At 39.6% G+C, this 25,877-nt stretch overlaps 2 protein-coding genes across 2 annotated transcripts in view; one reads left to right on the top strand and one right to left on the bottom strand.

The window, feature by feature from the left end:
* Positions 1-1,770, bottom strand: part of NLN (neurolysin) — a 36,713-nt gene extending 34,943 nt beyond the window's left edge. Inside the window, exon 1 of the mRNA XM_062612298.1 lies at positions 1,605-1,770. Coding sequence (XP_062468282.1) covers positions 1,605-1,636 — 32 coding nt within the window. The 5' untranslated portion in view covers positions 1,637-1,770. The remainder of the gene's footprint in view (positions 1-1,604) is intronic.
* On the top strand, positions 1,688-25,695 carry SGTB (small glutamine rich tetratricopeptide repeat co-chaperone beta). Its single transcript, XM_062612313.1, has 11 exons — positions 1,688-1,926; positions 3,092-3,218; positions 8,619-8,722; positions 9,493-9,562; positions 16,457-16,556; positions 18,691-18,795; positions 21,548-21,686; positions 21,774-21,836; positions 23,828-23,865; positions 24,096-24,179; positions 25,433-25,695. Exons 2-11 carry the CDS (start codon positions 3,119-3,121, stop codon positions 25,542-25,544), a joined length of 915 nt encoding a protein of 304 aa, XP_062468297.1. The 5' UTR covers positions 1,688-1,926; positions 3,092-3,118; the 3' UTR covers positions 25,545-25,695.
* The last annotated feature ends 182 nt before the right edge of the window (positions 25,696-25,877 follow it).

The raw sequence follows: 25,877 nt of genomic DNA, 5'->3' as shown, positions 1-25,877 counted from the left end.
CTGTCTTTTTTACCTCATGTTAAGATGCTGTGGGGAAAAACAGAAGCTAGGAACCTTTGCTACTCAACATTTCTGTGACCAAATGCTTAACTTATGAAAACCAGAGGTCATAATTAGGTATTCAAGATTACTCTCTTTTGTGAGACAATTATTTGGGCACTCTTGAATGATGACTTGAAAAAAAAATCACAATTGATAAAGTGCAGTGACCACTCCCCGCTGTACTTACAAGTGATGACCCCCCCCCCAAAACTCAAATCAATACTCAATCCTTTATTATTGCTTAAGAAGGAGGTATCTTCAGTTTTCAAATGCAAATTGCAAAGGTAGATTTTTTGTGGTTTTTTTTTCCTAAAGAAAATACCTTCTGTCCTTATTTTCCTTTCTTTCCTTTTGTGAGAAAAAATCTGTAGCTCAAACAAGGACCGTGAACACAAAATATGGAGAACAGTGAAAATGACTACACAAAGAGAACATAAATATATATTAGGAAAGTAATTTTCATTTTATTCAACAACAGTACACTGGTCAATTACTTGATAACAGCAAGAGCCTTATGAAAAGGAAAAATTCTGGGTCCTATTTTTTAACTGCTGGTACCCCTCAATCCTAATTCAACCTGAACAAAGGCTATGAAATAGCACAAAAATGGTATGTTTCATGCAGTAAGCACACAAGTGCCATTCCTCAAAAGCCCACAAGAAATAACCATCTTCGTAATTTTACACTCAAATTCAGCTCAGTCCTCATTACCACAATGTATTTACGCTGTGACCCTCCTACTATTTCCATGTTCCCTGTTAAACATGCTGCTTTGCTTATATTCTTCTGCCCTCTTTTATTTCAGCAATGCTCCTCATTTGTCTTGCTCATCTAGAACTGAATACAGGCCTTCTCCCACACCCTTTCTGGGTCCATTTAGAGCTAGCATTCGTTACAGAGAAAGGAATCAATCCTTTATAAGTCTTTGACAATATATTTGTACTCGTCTCCCCCACATACAATGTGAAGTAGCGACACACCTTTTTACAAAGCCATTAAACCCACGTTGCTGGGTCTCCCTTCACATAAACCTTGCTGCAGAGCTCACTGCTACTGCCTTAGTCCTCACTATTGTTTTCCTGCCCATTTCTCCTGCGGAACGGCTGATCCTCGGTGCACAAGTCGGAGACTTGGCCGCACCCGCCCTGCCCACCTGAAGGCACACAACGGAGGCTGTTTCGTGGAGGACAGTCTGCAAGAAACACGCCAGGATCCGAGGCAGTAACACCAGCAGGGTGTGAAGTTTCCCGCCCATTGTCTGCCTGGCCCATCGGAGCCCGCCCCGCACACCTGCGGCCGACGGCCCGCCCCGTCGGCTAGCAGGCGCTCCTCGCCTCAGAGCCGCCCGGCACCTCCCGCCTCAGGCCGGCCGCCCGGGGGACAGCTGGCGCCACGCCCAGGCCCGGCTCCCCCAAGGACGAGAACTCCTGATCAGCCGCGGGCCGCTCGGCTCTCCAGCGGGTCCCAGTCCGGTGGCCCTACACCGGAGACCGCCAGCCGCGGCTGCCTGTGAGGCGCCCTACGCCCGCGGTCCGCCGTGCTACCCACCCCGCCGCGCCTACCTGCGAGCCGCGCACACACACAGGACCAGCATGGGGAGGGGGCGCCAGGAGAGGAGGAGTGGAAGGAGGAGAAGGAGGAGGAAAAGCCCGTTCCCTCCCTCAGCCGCCCCGCCTTCTGGCCGGCCGCGAGCACAGGCCTCCGCCTTCCGCCGCCGACCTGCGTATCCGCTTCCGCCACCTCTTCACGCCCTTCCCGCCGCTACCGAGGGACCGCAGGCACCTCCACTCTCCGCTGCCGTCTTCGAGCCCTCGTGCCCCTTGTCTCTCCCACCCGGTGCCGGTGCGGACAGGGACGGGGACGGCGCTCTTCGCGTTTCGCTCGGTAAGGGCAATGCCCTCTGTGGTGGGCACAGCTCTGTGGGGTTGGGGAGGCTGCGCGCCGCCTGCCCCCGGAGCTCCTCATCGCCGGAGCCCGGGGGTGGCGGGGCGGATCGGGCCCGAGGCGGCAAGAGGTATAGGACCGCTATGCCCGCGGTGCCGGGGTGGGCGTAGGTGGGGTGGCTTCTACTATGGAGTAGACCAGTCCTCCAGGCCTGAGCGAGCGGCTCTGGGCCTGCGGTGGGACGAGGAGGTGGGCGGAGAGCGTGCGGAGGGGACGGGGGTCACGGCCGCGCAGCGGGACCCTGTGCCGACCTCCGGTGGGGCGTGGCGGCGTATGGGGATCCCGAATACAGTGGCGCCGCCGCTGTGCACCCCGACAGCGTTCTCCATCGACGAGCCGCCTTCCCCCGGTACTCGGCGGCGGCTGCGCGGCGTGGGTCTGTTGGCACAGCGGGGGCGGTAGAGAGCAAATAAAGTAGCGAGGGTTGGCCTTGGTCTTGCTGTTCATTTAGCGCTCTGTTTTAACCGGCTTCCCCAGCGACAGGGTAAAGATAGGACTTGTGATTCGAAATGGTTTAAGGAAAAATAACTTGGAAAGTCGGAACTAAAATTGTCCTCAGAGTTACGTAAGTCCCAGCTGATGGTGCATGTAAATGAGGCTGAGCCAGCCCTGTCACTGATCACAAGTGTGCACCGAGGTTACAGTGTTCCAGTTTTTGTCCAAAGTGAGTGTAAACCATTCAACAGCACCATGTCAGAGAATGGAATACCTTCTATTAAAGTGTATTTCTGTATCTCGACGTATTTATGAATGTGATTTTGATTTTGGCATGTGCTCCAGCTTCCAAGTAGGTATGTCTCAGAATAAAACCCAAATGGAAAAAAAAATGTAAAAAATTAAGATGCTAAATTATTTTAGCCTCAGTGACCTCTTGCGCAGGAGTAGATCTATGGAAATCTGTGCTCTTTTGCTGATAGTTAGGCTTGACGATTGTAGGAGTTCTCCCTGATCTGTACAGTTTCACCACTTGTTTCAAGGCGTCAGTTTATCGGGCTTTCTGGTGGAGGATAAGTTTTGATGTATTATGTGTACTTCTTACGTCAGTGGGATGCTGGAATGCTCCAGAAATTCATTTTCTGAAATGAGAGATCTTGGTTTTTTTAAGACATAGGAGGAACTTGCCAATTTCAAAATGTCATCAGTCAAACGCCTTGTCTATGCAGTCATCCATTTCCTGAGAGAGCAGAGTCAGATGGATACTTTCACTCCAGATGAACAAGAAAGCTTGGAAGGTAAGTGACAAAGGTGCTAACACTATATATATGTGTGTATATATATATATATATATATATATATATATATAACATCAATCCATGTGTTAAATTGCTCAATGTGCCTTATTGTGGAAAGTAACTGGAGGGGCTTAACTGAAACTGCTACCGAATATTCTCTGTGAATAAGATCATGATCTTAATGTTTCTGAGATTATTATTTTAATATATCTCTCATTTTAAAAATGTTCTGAAGTTACACAATGCATGTTACCTTAATTTTGAACAGCAGACACTTTGAATCACATCAAGTTAAGCAGTGCTGTAATGCAAACTATGGTAATGGTTTGTGTATATGTCCCACAGATTTTTGCCTGCTGATTCTTTATACTTTAATACTTGGTTTCTTCCTGCATTTTATGTCAGATAGTAACTGTGCTGGCCACAGAGGAAGTAAAATAATTTCCATATATTTGGCTTGGTATCTAGGAAGATTTGTGTTTCATACTTACAAGACTTCCGTGTAATTTATGAGGGAAGGTTAGTAGATCCTAAGAATATGGAAAATCACATAAATGCTTTGCATTTCCTTTTCACTTGAGAACACAGTAGTGAGTGTTTTCAGTATAGCATAGCTTTTGTTATACATCCAAGTAGACATAGGTACAGAAAGATGGACTTAATTGTGTATTCCTGTCATGACAGTTATTCATTAAGTCTTTGTAACTTCATAGTATCTGTCTTTATCCTTCATACTGCTCTTATTCCTTTTCCGTAAGTCTTGTAGACTTCATGGCAGGTGGTGTTACAACATGGAATTAAGCAAAAGAAGAACAGAAAGTCTTCATTCTCCAGTGAGCTTTTCATAGCATCTATTTAAAAGACCTCGGCACTATTTCAGTCAGTCTTTGGTTGTGTCACTCCACCAGAGGAGGAATTTGGGTATAAGAGGGGGAAGTCTAGGAGCAGCAGTGCAGTAAACACAAGCAGTTGATCACTGAGTTGCATAAAATATGAGGTGTGGAGAGTAGATTTCCCTGAGGTGCAAAGCGAGTCCTGCCTCTCAGAGGCATAAACATAAAAAGATAAACCTGGATTGTGCTTCCTTCCAGTGTCTATTCATTTTACGGTAGTTGTTCATTAGTGTAAGCAAGTAAAACATTTATATCACGGTATTCAAAGGATACTCTCAAAAGAATAAAAGCCAGAAGATTTGGTTTTGCGTCAGAATTTGGAGCATTTGTAGACTTGAAAAGTGGTAATCATCCATGAATTTAACCTGTATCAGATTATGTTCAGCTGATGAAAGAAGGCAGTGATTTTGGAAGTCATGTAATGAGAGATGCAGAGAATTCATTTTGTTTTTATAATAAAACTGGTAAACATTGGGTTATGACTGAAAACTTACCTGATAACATCTTAGAGCAGCCTTAGCCAAAGTCTATATGAAGAAATCAATTTTAAGATCCTGTTTTCTGAGAAAAAAAAATATTGTAAAACCTCAGTTGTGCTCAAATGCTGATATAAAACTTACCATTTTAATACAGATATCAAATCCTAATTTTAGAGCTATACCCTGCCAAAAGCATGGTACCATATGCTATGTGTTAGAGGATAGAAGGCGGGCATTCTGAATAATTGACTCAGTTGTGCAAAATATCTCTAGTGCCTGTGGAGTAGCAGTAGCCCAAGTCCCACTCATTGAAGTGTTTATGTTAGGTGAAGATGTCAAAAAAATGGATGTTTTTCATTGTTACCTATGTACCTACTAGGTATCTGTGAAAAGATGAAATACTGTATGATTTAAGTGTCTGTGCAGGAAGAAATTTAAACAGTTCCCATTCACCAGAAAACAACAAAAAGACCTAGTAGCATCACAAATAAAGTTGACTACCAAAGTAACAGCGTAGCATGTATTCAAGCTCCATTTGTATTGACAACCTGCATTCTGCATGCTTGAATTACATAGCAGTGTCAATGACAGTGTAAATTTCCTCTAGGAATGTTATGTTTGCATGAAGAATACAAATGTCTTATCTTGAGAAAGTAATTAGACCAGAGAAACATAACGTCCCTTACAACCTAAGATCTAGAGCAGTGATACAGATCTCTACTAGTTAGCGCTTGGCTCTATTGTATGAAGTAGAAGCTTCACTTCTTCCAACTTGTATTTTATACAGGGTGCTTAAATGGCAGTTTGGCAGTTATCTCTTTCCTGTTTACAGGTTGTTCTGTTGTTGGGGGGGGGGGGGTGTGTGTTTTGTTTTGTTTTTTTTTACTTGGCTATAGCAACTATTTCTGTGAGATTGAAAGAAATTCTCTACAATGTGCACATGGATGTGTTTTGGGTTTTTTTTTAATTACTTCTAAGATCCATGTATTGCAGTGAATGTGTTTCCAGAATAGTTTAATGCACCCCTTAAGGAGAGGAATGGATGTAATACTTGAGATGGGGAAGATATGTGTAAGATGAAGCAAGATGATACTGAGTACTAAAGGGGCCTCAGCAGCCCAATTAATACCCAGTGTTCAGTGGAAAACAGCCTGCATGTCTGCTGTGATGCCTTGCTGTTGCTTGCAACTTGTGCTTTGACAGCAAAAAATCCTTGGTGGTATATGGCACTGGTGATTCTAAGCTAGGCTCTGGCGTAGCCCAGGTGCTTCTGCTGTCAGGCAGTGGGTATTTGTGTGAGCCCCAGCTGTTTAGCGGGGAGCTGGGTCTCTGTACAGGCCTGCAAGGTGGTCAGTACAACCTTCAGCAACTGCCTAGGCCTCTGAAAGCAGGCGTTTGACTTCAGGCACTGGAAAAATCTTAGATTAATAGCTCACATGGTGCAGCAAGTCTTTTCCAACTTACTGATGATACCGAGCTTGCAGCAGTTGACAGTGCCTCACTTTGATAATGGGATAATGGAAGGCTGGCAGTCCAGTCTCTTAAGATACTTTCCTGACAAAGCCAGTCTTTGCTCTTTTGACTTTACTGGGTCAGGTTTTTGTATCACAGTAAAACAGGGTAGTTACTGATCTTTCACAACTTAATATCTTATAATTTGGAAGTTTCTGGTTTGTCTGTGTTTATTTTTACACAGGTTTCTATTGTTGGCTTACATGTTAACCAGTGGTTATTTTAACCTATGGGTTTGTCTTCTAAGAGCTTCTAATTTTGTTATGCCTATGATAGATAGGCTTTAGGGATTATAAATTCCATTTTTCAGTTAAAGGAGAAATGTGGGAGTTCACTGTAACAACTGATTATTTCATGGAAATGCTTAGTAGTAATAATACTAAGGATTAAGTTGTTTAAGCATGATTTGCACTGCTACACTTTGCAGAAATCTCCTGTATGATAGAGAGTTGGTGTCACAGACTTAATGCCTTGGGAAAGATAAAGGTTTTGTTTTAAATTTATGCAAAACTAGGAGAGGTGAGGCATTCAGGAAAGGGAATGCCTTCAAGTAAAAAAAAGTTTGAGGGGAAAATTGGTAAATATACTATGGCAAGTGGCTTCTTCTTAAGCCATGTAAAAACCCAAATAAATAGTAATTCCACTGATTTTTATGATAGGCCTAGTAGTAAGTACAATTAGTATATAATACTGAATTCAGTATAACCAGTGCTTACTTTTTGACAGTTAAGTTTTTCTACATAGCAGGAGACAAAGGAGATTAATACAAGTCCTTCAGCACTCTTGCTGGGTAATTTAGAACCCAGAAAATTAATAAATTTTTAGCATTTAACGTTTATTTGTGGGAGTAAGTTGTATGCATATTTAGCAAAGTATTCAATTGTTACATGTTATCAACATTAATTTTGTATCATACTTTACTGCTTCTGAATAATTTATGTTGTAGGTTATCAGATATTTTTAAAAAATTACATCTTCCAGGTTTTACTTTTTATTTTACAGGTCTGCCTGTAAAATTTTCCCCCTTTCTTCCAGCTGTGACATAGAAAATAGGCTCCTCAAACTGGCTTTACTGTAGTTAACTTTCAGTAGTTTTATTTTTCTAATTTTGGGTTACTGTTCAGATTCATTAAAATACAAATACAGTTCAAACTGTATTTATTATATTAACATCGGACTAAAATTCAGTTTAAATTCTGAGATTCACTCTTTACTGATACTTCATTTGAATTCACCTACTCCTTATATATAGTTTGAGTTTAAAAGCTCATTTTTCTGTTCAAGCTAGGGTTTGGAAAGAGTCTTCTTTTTCCCTCCTCACTTTTCAGTCTAAAACATTTAGATGTTATGCCTTAATAAAAGCATTGTACTAGATTCTCAAGATGATAGGGAAATAATGATATAATTCAAGATACTATAATCGCAGAATACACACACACGAACAATTTTATGTAGTAATTGGCACTGATCTTTTATCTAAAAATATGTGAGCACATTTAAAACTTCAGTTAGGTATTTAGCTCTGCTTTTTTTAAAGTTGATTACTGTAAGTGTATTTGCTTTATTGCAGGTTTGGGAAGGCCATTTAATTCTTAAATAGCAGAATATGTGAAGGGATACTACAGATATATTTTTAAATAAGATAATAGCTTGTGTTTAATGAAGCATTTTGTTAATAAACAGTGTCTTCAAATAAACATATTTTTTCTAAAAAAGCCAAGACTAATAAATATTTTGCAGTAAATATTAGTAAATATGAGCCTTTTTTCCCCAACTATTATGCCATGCATATATATGGCAATTGTGGTGTTTTGAGGTAGAGTATATGACACATGCATAATTATATTATGAATTGTGGTGCTTTCGTTAAATCCCCATGGTTTGTTTGTTGTTTTTTTTTAATAGTCATTAAATGATTGAAAGAATTTAAATAGAAGAAATGAAATAAAAATAAATTGAAATAAATTAAAATTTCAATAAAAATGAAATAAAAGAATTCTGGTTAAAGAATAACGGCCAAACTATGTATAGATTTTTTATCGCATATACTATTTTTCTGCAAGCCAGTTTTAGGGGGATCAAGCAGCTTCTCTTTGTTTTATGAGAAGTTTCAAAGAGCTACCTTTACTAGCTGAATAAGGAAGTGAATCACCTCAAGAAACCTGGAGAGGGACTGTTTACAAGGACGTGTAGTGATATGACAAGGGGAATGGGTTTGAAGAGGGTAGATTTACATTAGATGTTAGATAAAAATTCTCATTGTGAGGGTGGTGAGGCCCTGGCACAGGTTGCCTACAGAGGTTGTGGTTGCCCCATCTCTGGCAGTTTTCAAGGTCAGGTTGGATGGGGCCAGGGACAACCTGGTCTAGTGGAATATGCTCAAGTCAGGGGGCTGGAAACATGATCTTTATGGTTCCTCCCAACCCAAACCATTTTATGATTTATAAATGAATTAGTGAAATTACACTTCTCTTGAGAAACTGATTTTATTTTTTTTTCTTTTTTTCTCTTGTAAGTTGCAATTCAGTGTTTGGAGACTGTGTTTAAGATTAACCTGGAAGATACTCATCTTGCACCTCCACAGCATTTGATAGAAATTTTCACAAATTCTTTTCATAAGGTAAGAATTTCGTTAGATTCTAAAGTTACTCTCCCAATAGGTGCTAAGATTTCATATTGTATACACAACCTTGATGTGCTGTATAGGTCAAAATGACGTGTAAACTTAAGGAATACATGAAAAAGTGAAATTTCCGTGAAAGTTACCAGAATGAGAATCTTTTGGGGCAGTGAGAGGAGTTGATTTCAGCTGGACAATTCCATGCAGAAAATTCTAAACCGTGGATGTCTCATTCTCAGTTGAAGGATTTTTCTCTTCAGTTAAGCATTTTGCAGTTCCCAGAGATAAATGTCTGCAAGGTGCTTGAGGTCATTTGCAGTTTGCTGATGCTTCTGCTCCCTTCTGAAAATAGTTTAGTTGCTCAGTTTTAAAAACATCCCCGTGAACGCTAACCTTAAAATGGGAACTTCAAAAATGTTTACTAATAATATGTGTGATCTGAGAACCCCAGTACAGGCAACACAGGAGCCACTAGGTTAGCAAGTAGGAGAGTCAGAAGTAAAAAAAATCACCATAGAGACATACCAGCTTTCTTTCTCTTGATGTCCTTTAAAGTGTGTGGTGAGCCATAAAGGGATTTTAGGAGCAGAAAGCAAGCTGTCTTTCTCTTGTAAGGATGTTTTGGTGATGTTTCATTCTTTCATGCTTCCTGTTTGCTACAGAAAATATGGTTGGTTGTTTATACAGTGCTGCCCAGGATGAAGGCAATTTTTAATATGAAATCAAGGCAGATATTTTAATTAAAGAAATCTTGGTTTGTTTGCATACAGAATGACATGCTGTGTCTCTCGGATTCTTTACCAGAGGATGTTGAAAAGGCTGATCAGCTGAAGGATGAAGGTTTGTAATAAACATAGGAATAAACATTTTATTCTTTTAATAAGACTTTTGGGTCATCGTGGTTAGTTATAGTGTAGCAGCTGGGCTGTACAAAGCCTTAAGCTTATAGTCTCTGGTGATTGTTATGTTGTAAGAATGTTAAGTGAACTGCTCCACCTGGGGTTTAAGAAAATACAGTCTATTCTCTCCCTTGCTCATGAGGTTACGTAAAAGCTAAGGGACAGAATATAAAGTCCTGGGCAATATTCCTGAATAGTAGACCCTCTAAAGAATGTGCAGTTATTTTTTGGTGTGTTATAGATTTTTCTGCTTGTCCATGAAATTGCTACACAAGTTTCTATTATGTATTGAAAAGGCTATGTGATATCAAAGGTTATGTGCTAGCTGAATTTGAAAGCATAGGTAGAAAGCTGACCCAGCTGAAGCTAGTGGAAAAATTCTTACTAGGGTTAGTATTTCACATATGTGAAATAATTTGTGTGCTCTGTAAAAACTGCAGAAAAGCCAGTTGTTTATTTTCCCTTTTGATAAATGTTATTGCTGTTATGTAAGGAAAAGCAGCTGTAGCATAGAAGTCTTCACTAATGCTACCCAAGAAGGAATCCATTTTATTTGTCTCAAAGAAGTGGAGGATGGGTAGAAGCCATGTAGCACTGATTAACAGATGTGAATTGTTATCAGGTGGATGGATGCTTTATAAATCACATTTTTTTGACATGTTGGGTTTTCAGATATATGAATTTTCTAGGAAAAATAACTAAGTTTCTAATTGCAAAGCAGATTTAATCCTCTCAAAAATTTCAGGATAGTGGTGTGGAAAAAGTTCTGGTGTTTTTGAGAATAAGTTCCATGTGTGTCTTGACTTAAAACTGGCCATCTGTAGTCATGAATGCAGTTCATTACTGGCTCTGAAAGTAAGTTTTCCTAATTGGTGAAGTTACTCATTAGCTCTTGAATTCTAAGGGTAAGTGATTAAACAAGGTTAGGTCAGAAGTGAAGATTAATTAGTAAGTTGTAACATACCTGCTGTACATGCTGGCTTTTCATTTTGCTGTGTTACTGCCAGCTCATGGGATTGAAGAGTACCTGTAGCACTCAATATGGTTATTGGGCTGTACTGATAGTCAGCACTTTCCAGGTGTGGGTATTATAGCAATTCGGGGTTTAAATCTTTGACTTCTGTCTTATCTGTCAGCTCACATGGGTTTGTGGAAGACTGAGGAAATTAAATTAATGCATACTACATATTACTCTTTGTATGGTGTTACTAAAGCAATTTCATGTCTCTACTGAAAAAAACTGAAAGGGTCTCTAGTTCGACAAAGGGCCATTTAAAGTGTCAGCTATCAGGGGCATTACTAAGCCGTTTGGAACTGCGTGAAATGCCTTTGATTAATTTCCCATAATAAAAGTAAAACTTCCTGCCCTGCTGCTCTATCGTGTTAATCCTCCTAATTTTATCATGTTAATAAATGGTTAGAACAGTGGTGCCATAGTCAGGGGTCTGGTATCTAGAACATAGGACTCAGCTTAGGAGGCCAGGTCTACTGGGGGCTGGTCTAAGGGAAGAGCTGTTTTGGTAGGAGGCTTGCCAGGCTGGTCAAGAAAGCTTTAAACTAGGTGTGTTGGGGGAGGAATCATTTCATCCCAACACACCCAGTCAGTCGCCAGCACCTATAATACATGCTTGGAGCAATGTAGAGATATTCCAGCCGCTCCAGCCAATGAGCCAGTTTCATTTGGAGTTCAGATCAGATGCCTCTATACAAATGTCCATAGCATGGGGAACAAACAAGAGGAATTAGAGATCTGTGCAGGTCTACGGGGATATGATATAATAGGCATCACTGAAACATGGTGGGATGGCTCCTACGACTGGAGTGTTGGAATGGAAGGTTACAGGCTCTTTAGGAAAGACAGGGGAGGGGGAGTTGCTATTTATGTTAGGGATAGGTTGGAGAGTATGGAACTCCGTCTGGGGACAGGTGAGCAGTCTACAGGGTTCATGGATCAGGATTAAAGGGAGAACAGCGATGGAGGACATTACTGTGGGGATCTGTTACAGACCGCCTGATCAAGGAGAACCTGTGGATGAAGCACTGTATAGACAGATAGGAACAGCCTCACGTTCGCAGGCCCTTGTTCTCATGGGGGACTTCAACCACCCTGGTATCTGTTGGAGGGATGGTACACAAGCAATCCAGGAGGTTCCTCAATTGTGTGGAAGCCAACTTCCTTCTGCAAGTAATAGAGGAGCTGACAAGGAGAGGTGCCGTGCTTGACCTCATGCTCACCAACAGGGAAGGGCTCGTTGGAAATGTGATGCTCCAGGGCAGCCTTGGATGCAGCGATCATGAGATGGTTGAATTTGAGATCCTCAGGACAGTGAGAAGAGCGTGCAGCAAGCTCACTGCCCTGGACTTACGAGAGCAGACTTTGGCCTCTTCAGGAACCTGCTTAGTAAGGTTCCATGGGATAAAGCCCTAGAGGGCAGAGGGGCCCAAGACTCTTGGTTGAAATTCAAGGATCACCTGCTACAGGCTCAGGAGTGTTGCATCCCAACTAGAAGGAACTGCAGCAGGAGGGCCAGGAGACTTCCTTGGATGGATAAGAGCTGCTGAGGAAACTTAAGAGGGACAAAAGGTGAAAGCAAGGACAGGCGGCCTGGGAAGAATACAGGGATGCTGTCCGGGAAGCTAGGGACCAGGTCAGGAAAGCTAAGGCCCAGTTAGAATTAAACTTGGTAGGGATGTGAAAGATAACAGGAAGGGATTCTATAGGTACACTGCGAATAAAAGACTGGGGACAACGTCGGCCCCCTCTGGAAGCTATCAGGAGAACTGGCTACCCTGGATTTGAAGAAGGCTGAGGTTCTGAATGACTTTTTTGCCTCAGCCTTCACTGGCAAATGCTCTGGTCGTACCACCCAAGTCTTGGAAAGCAGACGCAGGGACTGTGAGAATGAAGACCTTAGGCCCACTGTAGGAGATGATCTGGTTCTAGACCATCTTAAGAACCTAAATGTGCACAAGTCCATGGAACCTGATAAAATCCATCTGTGGGTCCTGAAGGAGCTGGAGAATTAAGTTGCTAAGCTACTGTCCATCATATTTGAAAAATCATGGCAGTCAGGTGAAGTTCCCAATGACTGGGAAAAGGGAAATATAACCCCCATTTTCAAGAAGGGGAAAATGAATGGCCCAGGGAATTACAGACCAGTCAGTCTCATCTCTGTGCCTGGCAAAATCTTGGAGCACATTCTCCTGGAAGGCATGCTAAGGCATATGAAAAACAACAAGGTGCTTGGTGACAGCCAGCATGGCTTCACTAAGGGGAAATCCTGCCTGACCAATTTGGTGGCCTTCTATGATGGGGCTACAGAACTGATGGACAGGGGTAGAGCAGCTGATGTCATCTACCTGGACTCGTGTAAAGCGTTCGACACTGTCCCACATGACATCCTTGTCTGTAAATTGGAGAGACATCAATTTGATGGATGGACCACTCGGTGGATAAAGAACTGGCTGGATGGCCGCACACAAAGAGTTGTGGTCAATGGCTCAATGTCTGGCAGGAGACCAGTAACGAGTGGTGGCCCTCAGGGATCGGTGTTGGTACTGGTCTTGTTCAACATCTTTGTCGCTGACATGGACAGTGGGATTGAGTGTGCCCTCAGCAAGTTTGCCGATGACACCAAGGTGTGTGGTTCGGTTGATACGCTGGAGGGAAGGAATGCCATCCAGAGGGACCTTGACATGCTTGTGAGGTGGGCTGATGCCAACCTCATGAAGTTTAACCATGCCAAGTGCAAGGTCCTACACCTGGGTCAGAGCAATCCCAGTCACAGCTACAGGTTGGGCAGAGAAGAGATTCAGAGCAGCCCTGCGGAGAAGGACTTGGTGGGGTTGGTTGATGAGAAAATGAACATGAGCCGGCTTCAGTGTGCGCTTGCAGCCCAGAAAGCCAACCGTATCCTGGGCTGCATCAAAAGGAGCGTGACCAGCAGGTTGAAGGAGGTGATCCTGCCCATCTACTCTGCTCTCGTGAGACCTCACCTGGAGTATTGTGTGCAGTTCTGGTGTCCTCAACATAAAAAGGACATGGAACTGTTGGAACAAGTCCAGAGGAGGGTCACGAGGATGATCAGGGGACTGGAGCACCTCCTGTATGAAGACAGGCTGAGAAAGTTGGGGCTGTTCAGCCTGGAGAAGAGAAGGCTGGGTGGAGACCTCATAGCAGCCTTCCAGTATCTGAAGGAGGCCTGTAAGGATGCTGGGGAGGGACTCTTCATTAAGGACTGTAGTGACAGGACAAGGGGTAACGGGTTAAAACTTAAACAGGGGAAGTTTAGATTGGAAATAAGTTTTTTACTGTGAGGGTGGTGAGGCACTGGAATGGGTTGCCTAAGGAAGTTGTGAATGCTCCATCCCTGGTGGTGTTCAAGGCCAGTTTGGACAGAGCCTTGCTTGAGATGGTTTAGTGTGAGGTGTCCCTGCCCATGGCAGGGGGGTTGGAACTAGGTGATTTTAAGGTCCTTTCCAACCGAACTATTCTATGATTTGCACACGTGTCATCACTCACCACTATCATGCTTTTCAGTTATGAGTATTCTCTGCCCTGAGTTAGGGAGATAAATTAGATAACTTGAGAAGGTCCATTTCATAGAATCATAGAATAGTTAGGGTTGGAAAGGACCTTAAGATCATCTATTTGACCCCTATCTTCTATAGTACTTTAATTCTGTAACTGTTATTTATTTCTGTTTGTATGTCCTTACAAATGGAATAGCTTTCCTCACCTTTGTGTCGGCCAGACTGATTATTCTCTGCTCTCAGTAGAAACTGGCTAATAAATGGCAAATCAGAATCAGATACCCGAGTTTTCTTCCTTGGTTATTATAAAACTAGGAAGGACTCTACCCTCTAGGCTAGTAAATACTTTAATTTACTTGTCTACCCTTGTATATCACTTGACACTTTGCCTTAATATAAGCTATGTAAGAGCATGGATTATGTGCAGGTTTTGGTGCTGTAACAGTGGCTTGATTGTTAAAAGATCTGGGTGTTACCACAAGGTAAATTATAACAATAGGTAGTATTTTTGTTACAGAAGATACACAGTGAAAAGTATAACCATTTGTGGGGTTGTTTTGTCTTAAGAATTTTTGTGTGGCATTGAAATAAAGTATTAGAGTTGCTTTTTCTTTTGTCCTGAATTGCTTAATCTCAGAAATAGTAGGTCTAGCTATTTATCTATTTTCTTAGTTAATTTTAAGCTGGAGAGAGAGCAAGAAAGGTACCTGCTGATACTAGCTCCAACTTACCCTGCACCCCAGGTTATCTTTAGTTCAGAGCAGTGTCAGAAATTCCCACTTTGATAGTCATTGATGGCAGTTTTGTTTCAGAGTAATGTTAACTGCTGCAATTTCATTGAGTGCGGCTAACTTGCAAGTCTTTCATTTGACAACAGAATTTAATATACAGACTCTTACCTTAGATCAAAGGAAAGACGTGCAGATGGTGGGCCTCTAGAACTGAGGCAGATACAGTTAGGTATTTGTGTATATTCAAAGTATACTTGTATGTTTTGACAGCATAAATGTAACTATATTTTTAGTTTGCCTTCTCACTGGTAGGGATTGCTCACTATAATTACAGTCTAGAACAGCATTATTAGGAAGAAGTGATTTTTGTACTATCTTGATGATAGTTACATAAATCTGATTTTGTTTATTAAGCTCTCCATATTCACAAATAAATGCAAGTATAGTTGTTTTCAATTAGTACAGGCGCCGGACTGCTTGCTGCACAGTCTTTTGCTTTCTATCAGTCAAGCTCTTGCAATGACTGAACTTTTCCAGCCTTTGCTTACGCAGTTATCTGTGTCTGTAGTAACCTGTGGACCTATTTCTTCTCTTGCTTATTTTGTGAGAGATTTGGAATATTTTGCCAAAATACAAGAAAGTCTTCGGAAGTGCATCATTTTCCTGACAAATTCTTGACATTTCTGGGAAACCAAGGCTTCTATAGGACCTAGCAGGCCAAAGATCCATAGCTGCAGGACCAGGGACAACCTTAAACTTGGGCACTTTGAACTAGGACTTTTTATCTACTACTCTGTCATCAGGAAAGAAAGAAACTACCAGGTCTGGACTGTGCTGAAGAGGAAAGAATGTGTAAAATATCTATCTTTTGTTCTGAAAGACCTTACTCCAGATTTTTTTTTTACATAGAAAAGTAATATTTTAATTTTTTTTTTCCACTGGCCTTAAAAAATATGAAATATGAACTTCATTATAGAATAGATATTCTGAGCTTTGGTAGTGATAAATGTTACCTCTGAGTCATTTAGATTTCATGTGCTATGCCTACTTTTCATTATCTTAATGAGTAAATTATGTAGCATCGGAATTTTTAGTGCACGGTGTTTAGTTTTGCTTTTGTTTCATTGTCCATGTTAGATGGATAGTTACAAGCAAGTTGTTGGGACGTGAGAAAATGAGATCAGAAAGGAGTTAACATGTAGCCTGTTGAATTATGAGGCTTGCAAAGATAGTTAAGACTGATGAATCTGTATTAGAGTGGAACTGCAATTACAATTACGCTTCTCAACAGTAATCTTTGCTTAACAGCAGAAACTAGCTGGAAAGTATAAAATAGTAAAATAAGAAGGGACAGGATTATGTGGGGGACTACAATGCACATAATAAACTTTACAGACATAGTAGCTGGTTTTGTTTGTATTATTCCATGCCAATTCTACTTAAAAGAATGTATTTCAAAAACCTGGAGTCATAACTTCCTTATATGGGTGCTATAACGTGACTGCTCTATTTCTTTCATACATAGCATGGTATCTTGTAACTGCTTAAAAGCTTTTTATAATTTATTTCAGGTAATAATCATATGAAAGAAGAAAATTATGGTGCTGCAGTCGATTGTTATACTAGGGCTATAGAACTGGATCCAAAAAATGCAGTCTATTATTGCAACAGGTAAAAAAAACAAAAAACCACTCTTTTGATTCCTTAACTTCATTAACATTATTTTAAAGATAAATTGTGAAGCAGATCAAAACAATGTGAAGGTAGAATACCCCACTATTCAGAAAGTTATCATGTTAATTCTATGAAAGATCTAAAGCAAAAGTGAGCTCATTCAGCATGTCAGTTGAAGGTGTAATATGGGCTTTAAAATTACTTGTAACACTTGATATTAGGTTTTTGTGAGTTAGGCTGTCTATATTAATCATAACATAGGCTGTGGTATGCAGTCTGTTGAGAGTAATAAAAATCTTATTTGCTGGTGTTGTGTTGACTCAGATGCCATCACTATCTCACCATCGCTAAGTCAATACCATGACACCCCCTTGGAAAAAAATTATCAATGTGGGTACTATTTTGAAGATTTCAAGCATTGTATAAACACTCACCAGTTTTATGCATGACCTGCTCAAGAAATATCAAGGCTGTAGTTTCATTGTATAATCTGTTCTTCACCATAGTGAAGACATAGTGATGTGGGAGCAGATGAAGTCTGGAGGTGCAGTAGCACAAGTACGCTCTTTCAGTATACTGCCCAGAAGACCAGCATAAGAGCAAAGGCAGCATAGCCTATGAGCCCTACTGGAACTAGCCTGTCTCTAGAGCCAGTCTGCTGTACAGCCTTCAGTGCGTCTGTTACCAGAACAATGTGTTAACTTGAGTCCTGTCAGTCTGGCCTTGTGGCACTGTACGCAGAGGATTTTCCTGGTTTTGGAGTTGTGCTTTCATTACTCCAGTGTTTAGTGTCTGATAAATGCAAGTGAAAGATTCAGTGTTTCATGGCAAGCATAAAAAGAAAGGAAATTAGCAGTTTACTAGTATTTTACATCTTTAAGATGCAGTTCAAAGTGTGTATCATCTATTTGGCTTGAGAAAACTGATCACATATGTGATTTTAGGTATAAAATGGAAATAGAAGACCAGATTCAAAAGCCTTCCAAAATCACTGTAAGTTTCCTCAAAATGGGCTTAAGCACCAAATCTGTAATTGACAAGAGAAAAAATACTTCACTGTGTGTTACATCATCACATAGCATATCTGTGAGGACAAAAATAAATCCTGATGTCAGTAACTACAGTAATATATGAAGTTACTTAAAAGAAGATGGGCAATTGCTTGGAGTTTTGTGGGTGATAACAGTTATTTGAATAAATATAGGCCTTTTTCTTACCTTTCTTAAGCTAGTTTGGGAGCAATGGAGACATAACGCCTTCAATAGTGTTTTTTATGCACAGCAGTAAGAAAAAGAGCTGAGATGCCCTCCAATTTTAAACTAGATGTATAAATTTTTTGTAAACATGGAAAAAACATTTTCTGTTCAAAGATGAGAAACTAAGCATTGTCCCCAGCTTTTATCCACTGGCATCTGTGGAGTTGGACAACTGTTAAGTAGCCTAAATATTTAAAATATAAAAGTAGCCTTATTCAGAAGAGATTTTAATCAAAGTAAAAAATGAAATTTGGAGGTTATTACAGGAGAAAGGATTGAGTATAGTGATGATTGTAGCATCTGGCATTCCTAATAAACAAGACAAATGCTTTATGAAATGGAAATAACTGTCATTTATACTCAAGGAAGAACAAATAATGTTTTGAGACCTTTCAAACTGGGGAAGTTTTGCTTACTAATTGAGCAAGAAAAAATCATAACATTCTTCAGAATGACAGCTTTCTTGCTGGAAAACTCCAATTGTGTAAAATACTTCTGCTTGAGCAATAATTTTATGTAAAATACTACTTGAGAGTTTCACTTCTAATAGGTTTTATGATGATTATGTGCATAGTGATGTGCTGGATCTAAACCAGCTCCTTATAACTATTTACCCTTTGTGTCCTCAGAGTTGAGTGTGTGTTCTCTAAAGCCCTAGTCTGGTAATGAACTTAAGCACATACTTAATTTGGAACATCTGCTTGTCCCCCTTAGTTGAGGAAAGCTGAGGCATTACCTAAACAGTGACTGAAAAGTCAGTAAGATTAAAGAAGTTGAAAGTTGGTCCTTGACGTGTCAATATCCAAGCTTGGGGTTTTTTAACTTTATTGCTTTTTTGACAAAGCTCTCTCCTTTCCCTCTCATCTTTCTCTTAGGGCTGCTGCTCAAAGTAAGCTCAACAACTACACTGAAGCAATAAAAGATTGTGAGAGTGCCATAGCAATAGATCCAAAGTACAGCAAAGCATATGGCAGAATGGGGTAAGCTAATACAAATCTGAGAAAACACTGAAGACCCAAGTGTAAATCATGTTCTGAAATAGTGGAGCTGGGTTGTTCTGCTTAGCTGACATACTTGTTCTGAAATTGCAGCAATTTTCTGAAGATGACCATATCAAGCTGCCAGCTTTAAGTTTTATGTATGTGGTTGGTATCAGCATTTTCATATCAGATTTTATCAGTTTGCAATTCTTTTTTCTTTCAATTTATCTATTTTGTGAATTTAGTTTACAAAGTCATAATGTGGTTTTGCACCTCCTACCTAGTTATGAGTAATCAAAATTCTGCAGTTGGAATTGTGAATCTATTAATGATACTGCTGAGAGAACAGAATCCTGAAACTGGCTGAATAGAGGCTTAATTTTTTCTGTTCAGTAGCTCTTTGAAAGCCAGTATTTTAGCAAGGCTAAGCTATGCCCCTCTGGTAGTTTTTCCTCAGTCATGTCTGAGAGATTAACAGTATAGCCTCTTTAGGTGGCGGGTGTGATTAAGTGCTACCTGAAAAAAATTCGGGAATCTTCTGAATGAGATATCTATTTGAGTGCAGGGCCATTCTTTCAAGATGTGTAGCTTTGCATTTTCAATAATAAGACATGCTGTGGGTATACAGAATGCTGCGTGAGGCTTTTGAGGTTATATCTATGCTAGTAAATTTAAAAATGCTTGAGATTGTTCATTGGGTCAGCTGGCACAAAATGGCCTGTGTCCATGTTATTTAAGTCTAGGTTGCAATATGGAGTGGTCTCATCCAAACTGCCTATTGCTAAATTGCGTTGGCCTGTGTTAAATTCTGAACTGTGCTCCCAAATTGTCTGGGATAATGCTCATTGGCCTGGGACAAACCATGCCAGGGTGCATTTATTTAAGGTCAAAGATGATGGAGTTCTGTCACTTGAAACCTTTCCACAACACAGTTTATTTTACTAACACAAAGGTAGCCTGTCTGGCTTTTGAAATGATTAATTCATTTTGAAATTTTAGGGACTGTTGAATTGGTTTTGTCCTATTTAACTCTTTAGGACAGCCTGAGATCCCCCAGTTTCAGTGAGATGGAGGGAAGCTACAATTGATTTAATTGGGAATTGGAGGATATTTTAGAGTTAGGGGTATAAGACCATTGTGCCTTTTGATAAACAACATTAAGTGGGATCATTCTTAGGCAATCAGCAACTTTTTTTTCTTCTTTTCTCTTTTATTGTCTGGTTGTTTTGATAGAGGGTGTATTTTGAGCTACAAGCCATTCCTTGTATCTGCCAGTAGATGGATAAAATAATACATCTGGCATAATCTTAATAAGGAAACAGTGCTCATTTAGTAGTAACTGAAAAAAACACGTGCAGAAACCACCTCACCTCCTTATGAGAAAGCTATGTTTTCTGACTGCATTATGCAAACATGTTAGTTTTTCTCAGAATTTGGCAGCAACTCTGTATGTCACAGAAAGATGCAGGACTGCCACAGAAATATGCAGACACAGGAGCCATGTAGGCAGTTAAAGTGCATTGCCAGCATGACCCTAAAGGGGCACATGTCTGGGTAGGAATTGTGAGCAAAGAAACTGTTGCCTGCTGGTTCTGGCTTGAACTGTGTTCCAAGAAGCAGAATTTTGCATACTTTCCCTGTAAAAAAAAACCACAGTTGCATCACAGAAATACTGGATTGCATTTTTTGTCTGGTCAGATACTTTTGGCAAGTAAATGGGCCAAAAGGGAGAATGGTTTTTATGGGACTAACTGTGTTAAGGGTGTATCTGTGTTAAGAGAGAAAACATTAATATTGCATGAGTTCATCCACGAGCATTACTGGAAGCTCCTGGAGATTCATGCTGTTAGTGAGTTCATCGTCACTGAGTGTGATGGCTGTGACTGTGTCTAACACACCAAGCTCTCTGGCCTGAGATAAAAAACAAAGGTCCATTAGTAGGCATTAACACAGGCTTACCAATCAACACAGTCTGTGCAGCTCAGCACATATCAAAGAGGGACTGGAGTACTGAATAGCTGAAGGTGGGTTACACAGATCTTCCACAAAATGTGGAAAAGATCAGTTTAGTTTTGTCGTAAGTATAAACTGAAAATAAAAAAGTCATAATAGAAACTGCAACCAGATGGACTTCTGGAACAGCTCAAAGATAATGTTTTAAATGTAGTACCTAATCGAATTTGAAAACACTGTTTCAAAAGTGGTAGATCTGTGCTGTGCTCTCCTGAGCTGCCGGAGATGATTCTTTTTCAAAACATTAAGCAGACTTCTCCAATAAAAGGGTTTCTTACAGCATCTTACAAATGTTATTACTGTTCTCTGTAGCCCCTTTTCAAGCTGTTGAAGTAGAAGATCTGAAAGGAGAACCTTGAACTCATCCCAAGACAAAAATCTACTATGCTGAAACTTGTGGTTTTGTTGTTTGGTTACTTGAAGCTGCAAAACTCATATTAAGAATATCTTTGCTGTACTTACCCATTTATCACTGAATCACTTGATGATGCCAAGGAGTTTTTAAACTTGCACATATATGGAACAGACAATACAAGATGAGTTCCTAAGAGATAATCCCTACTGCAAAAACAAGTGCTTGTTACACTAAGCAGTAGTGGCACAATAGCAAAACTTGCTTTACTTTAGAGCTCAAGCTAAAATTTAGTTGTGAGATACTGTTTTACATAGAACAGAAAACGTATCATTATCTTTTGATGGTCATTGATGTTCTACCCAGGATTTCTTTATTTCATATTAGGTTGGCTCTGACCTCAGTGAATAAATACGAAGAAGCAGTTACCAGTTATCAAAAAGCACTGGATCTTGATCCAGAGAATGACTCTTACAAATCAAATTTGAAAATAGCAGAACAGAAACTAAGAGACATGTCCAGTCCTGTAAGTTAGCTCTGTATCTATTTATTTACAATAGTTTAAGGGGGATTTTGTAGGTAAACTTACCTTCAGTTGCAATTTGTTTTTTAGACTGGAACTGGACTGAGTTTTGACATGGCAAGCTTGATAAACAATCCTGCATTCATTAGTATGGTGAGTATATTTCAAGCTTCATATTGTTTTTAAAAAGTTTTAAGAACAGCTCCAACAACACAAGCAATTCTAATGCTTATTATAATGGCAGTGGTTTCATTATACTGCATTTAAACTTTCTAAGTAATTCTACGCTCAAAACAAGAAGTGAAGCATAAATCTCCTATAACACCTGTCTTATTTACAGTTGATTCTATCGTGCTTATGAACAACTGTGTGCATAGATTAGCTATGCTGTTTTTATAGATGGCACGATAGTAAAACACTTGTCAACAGCATGGTGAAAATTTCTTTGCTATTCTCCATATAGGAGTTAACAAGTACAGAGATATCCCCTCTTAAGTGAATAGCAGTTGATTCAGATTCAAGACTGAAGTAATTCTGCCTGAGGAGAAATACCCAAGAGACCTTTCTTTCTGGGATAAATTCTTTCAGTTTATCTCTGAAAATTAAGTGTGCAAAACTTCATATGATGTGCAGACAAGAAATATAAACAACCTGTAGTGCATTCCTTTACTTCCACTACAGTGTACGTAGTACATTGGCAAATTGTGGTTTTGTCCCCAAGTAGGTACTGCCCTTCTGGTAGTTCTCTTAGGACAGGACATGTCAACCAGTGCTTCTGTATGGAAGTGCACTGCATGCAAGAGGGAGATACATCTAGTCCGATACAATGGTCCAACTAATATTGATGGTAGGCAAGGAAGAAGTGAGTTCTCCAGTGACATTAGTGGTTAAATAGAACTGTAATTCTGTGTACCACTTCAAAAACTACTTGAGCTACTAAGACAGTCTGCATCTGTTTATAGAGTCAAAGATGTACTCTTCAATATGGAGAAACTTGGGGAAACTGTGGGGAAAAGATTTTTTTACATCATTTCCAGAAGATGCCTGGTCAAGTGAAGAGAACACAGGGCATTCTCCGAGGAATGAATGAATTATTTTTGTGTGATGTAGTTTTTTGGTTTTAAGGAAAAAAAATAACTCGCTGTCTGACTGACAAAGTTACTTCTGCCTTACATTCTTGGGTCCCCTAACCTGGATCAGGCTGTTGCTGATGGAAGAAAGAAAAAAAAAATCATGTATTACCCATAGAATTGACCAGTATTTGGCATTTTATATCCAACTAAACTCAAGAATAACAGTTGATTTAATATTGATATAGATTACATGTCTAGAGATACTGATCAACAAAATAAATATTGCATATATTTGGGGTTTGTAGTATGTTTAATAAGAGAGTGAATAAGCAGACACTGCACTGTGCCTGTAGGTCTTGTATTCATACAAACACTGATTTCTGGATGAACTAGATTATTAACTTTGAAACATCACCTGGTTTATTCCATAGTATCTGTCCATATACACCCTTACACTGTGGTAAACACAATATAATTTTTTGAGGTATCTTACGAATGAGAAATTTAAATAACCTCATGCTTACTACAGGTATCTTAGAAGATATGTTACCACAAAACCATGCTATGAAAAAACTTCACACTCTGGTTTATTCTGCGGTATTTTGTGCCTGTAATCTTAACAATTTATGCCCAGTAGTAATAGTCACTGCAAAACTGGTTTATCCAGGCTAAGAATTAACAAAATACTGAAATACAATACAGACCTTTCTCCAAAAAACAACAGCAAACTTTTGTCCTTGAAATTATATTTTTTTTTCATTTTCTGCTACAGGCTTTTTATATTATTTTATGTCTGAATCTGTAACAACTATTTTTTTTTTTTTATATAATTTAACAAATTGTCTCAGCTTTCTGTCCTTGAAATACTTTTATGTATTTTATGTATTCATCATCCTGTGATGATTTTTTTGCTAGGGACTGTACATCTCTTGTGTATATAAACATAGCTTAATTGTACAATAGAACACAGAATATGGCATGTTTCCTGGGTTTTTTTTATTCCCTTATTTTCCTCAGTGATACCTAAGTAGTAAATGTGTCATAATTTCAGCTATGTGTTGTCTGTTCTAGGCAGCAAGCTTAATGCAGAATCCTCAAGTTCAACAACTGTAAGTACTAAAACAGAGTACCATTAAAACAGAGGTATTTAGGGGTTTGAATTAATAAGAGAAAAGGTAGATAAAAATTAATTTTATTTTTGCTCACTGTAAATAAACTACTGCAGTTTCCTCCTCTTGCAGCTTATTTCCTACGAGCAATTAAAACAAGAACTGTGATTTATTGTTTACTGTGAAGGTCCCTGCATACCCTAATGCCAATGCTGTGCTAACTGTTCCAGGATGTCAGGGATGATGTCCAACGCCATTGGTGGCCCTGCTGCAGGTGTTGGTGGCCTGTCAGATTTGTCCAGCCTGATCCATGCGTAAGTAAGAACTGCATAGTTTTTAGCTGTTACATTTGTAGAAGCATTATTGTGTAACATCTGTTTAAAAGGGATAGTGTCAAGCCAATTATACTGTGGCCTGTCATCATCGTATGTCTGATTATTACTAAAACTGAGAACTTAAAAGGTTTAATTTCCACTATCTTTTTTTGTTTGCTTTGTATGTTTCCATTAGTTGGAATGACTGAACTGTGTGCTCAGTTTCATTTTCTAGTTCTCCTACACTGTTTAGTTTCTAGATGCCACTTACTAAAAGTGCTCCCTTAAATCTTGAAGTACTTCTACAAGTGCTTTTAAATTGGGTTGATAAATCTACTACCTGATGACCCAAACACTAGTTTGAAAAGCTACAGATTTACTTTGTATAGGTTGCAACAAGTGCTGCACTTGCATCCCTCTGTTTAGACTAGGAAGGCTTCAGAAAACTCGGTTTGAGTAGCTTTTACAAAAAACAGGGCCCAAGGTTTTTATATTGTAACAATAATCCATCTGGAGAGCCTGCACAAAAATTCATTTGCTTATAGGAAAGACCTTGTAAAGTGCATACAGTTTTACTTTATTCTAGCCTATTTCAAAGTATTTTTAAGTTTTGCCACTTCAGGACAAAAATGCAGAAGTTAGAGAGAAGCCATGACAAGCTTTTCACGAAGTCACATATTTTACTTGCCTTTTCTAGTAAACCTGTGTTATGCTTATATTTTACATAAAATTAATGTCACCTATTAATTTAACTCTCAAGCTAGAGCAGTTACAGAGACGCATCTGTCATTACTTCAGTCACACAGGACATTAAAGGTGTAACTGTATGCTTGCTTTCAACTAACGGAGTCCTGCTCACGAGTACGCATTGGCAGCCACACGCTGCACTTTTGGAAAAACGCTGCACTTTTGCTGTGCTTCACCTACAAGAGCAGTTATCTTAAACAACCTCACAAAAAGAAGGGAGCAAATCACTGGAGCAGATTGATTGCTAAATTTTAGTTTTTACTTTCTCCTCCATTACATCAAATAGCAGCAATAGTCTGAAAGAATGAAGATCTGATGATAATCCTGCTTGCAGAAGACTTTTAGTAGATATAAAGTCAATACCTTGATTAAGACTATACAGCAAGTTACCTTCAGTCTTAATTGTCATATAATATATCTTTCAGTTATATTGGGATGTCCAGTTTTATTGAAAATGCTGCTTGTCATTTTTTTCACTTGATTTTCCTTAAAACTGTTCAACACAGGGGGCAGCAGTTTGCACAACAGATACAGCAGCAGAATCCAGAGCTCATAGAGCAACTGAGAAATCACGTCCGGAGCAGATCTTTCAGTGGCAGCACTGAAGAGCATTCCTGACTTAAAGGAGGCATGTGAATTGGAATGGTATATAGCCCCAAAATGCGTACCATAGTTAGTAGAAAAAGCACCATTGTAACTCTTGTGCTTGAATAGAAGACAGAAAATTCTTTGTGCGTATTTGCAAACAAGAATAAATCTGTTAAACAGATCTGTTGCACATAACTTGGAACATACCATTTATGTATAGTTAACTCCTGCAAATTAATACACTAATAGGTGGTTTATTAAAATCCCTAAGTACAAGTAATTTTCAGTATGTGCATTAGATTGATCTCCAGGGCTATTGAGTGAGGAGTTTTGTAGTGGGCTGATCTCGCATAACAGCTTAAT

Source organism: Pezoporus occidentalis, unplaced genomic scaffold (genome assembly GCF_034315485.1).
Source record: "Pezoporus occidentalis ecotype Australia unplaced genomic scaffold, CSIRO_AGI_Poc_V1 ctg16, whole genome shotgun sequence".
In the NCBI taxonomy this organism is placed as follows: Eukaryota; Metazoa; Chordata; class Aves; order Psittaciformes; family Psittacidae; genus Pezoporus; species Pezoporus occidentalis.
Note: the sequence above shows the minus strand (reverse complement) of the source record. Positions and strands in the feature narration are given on the sequence as shown.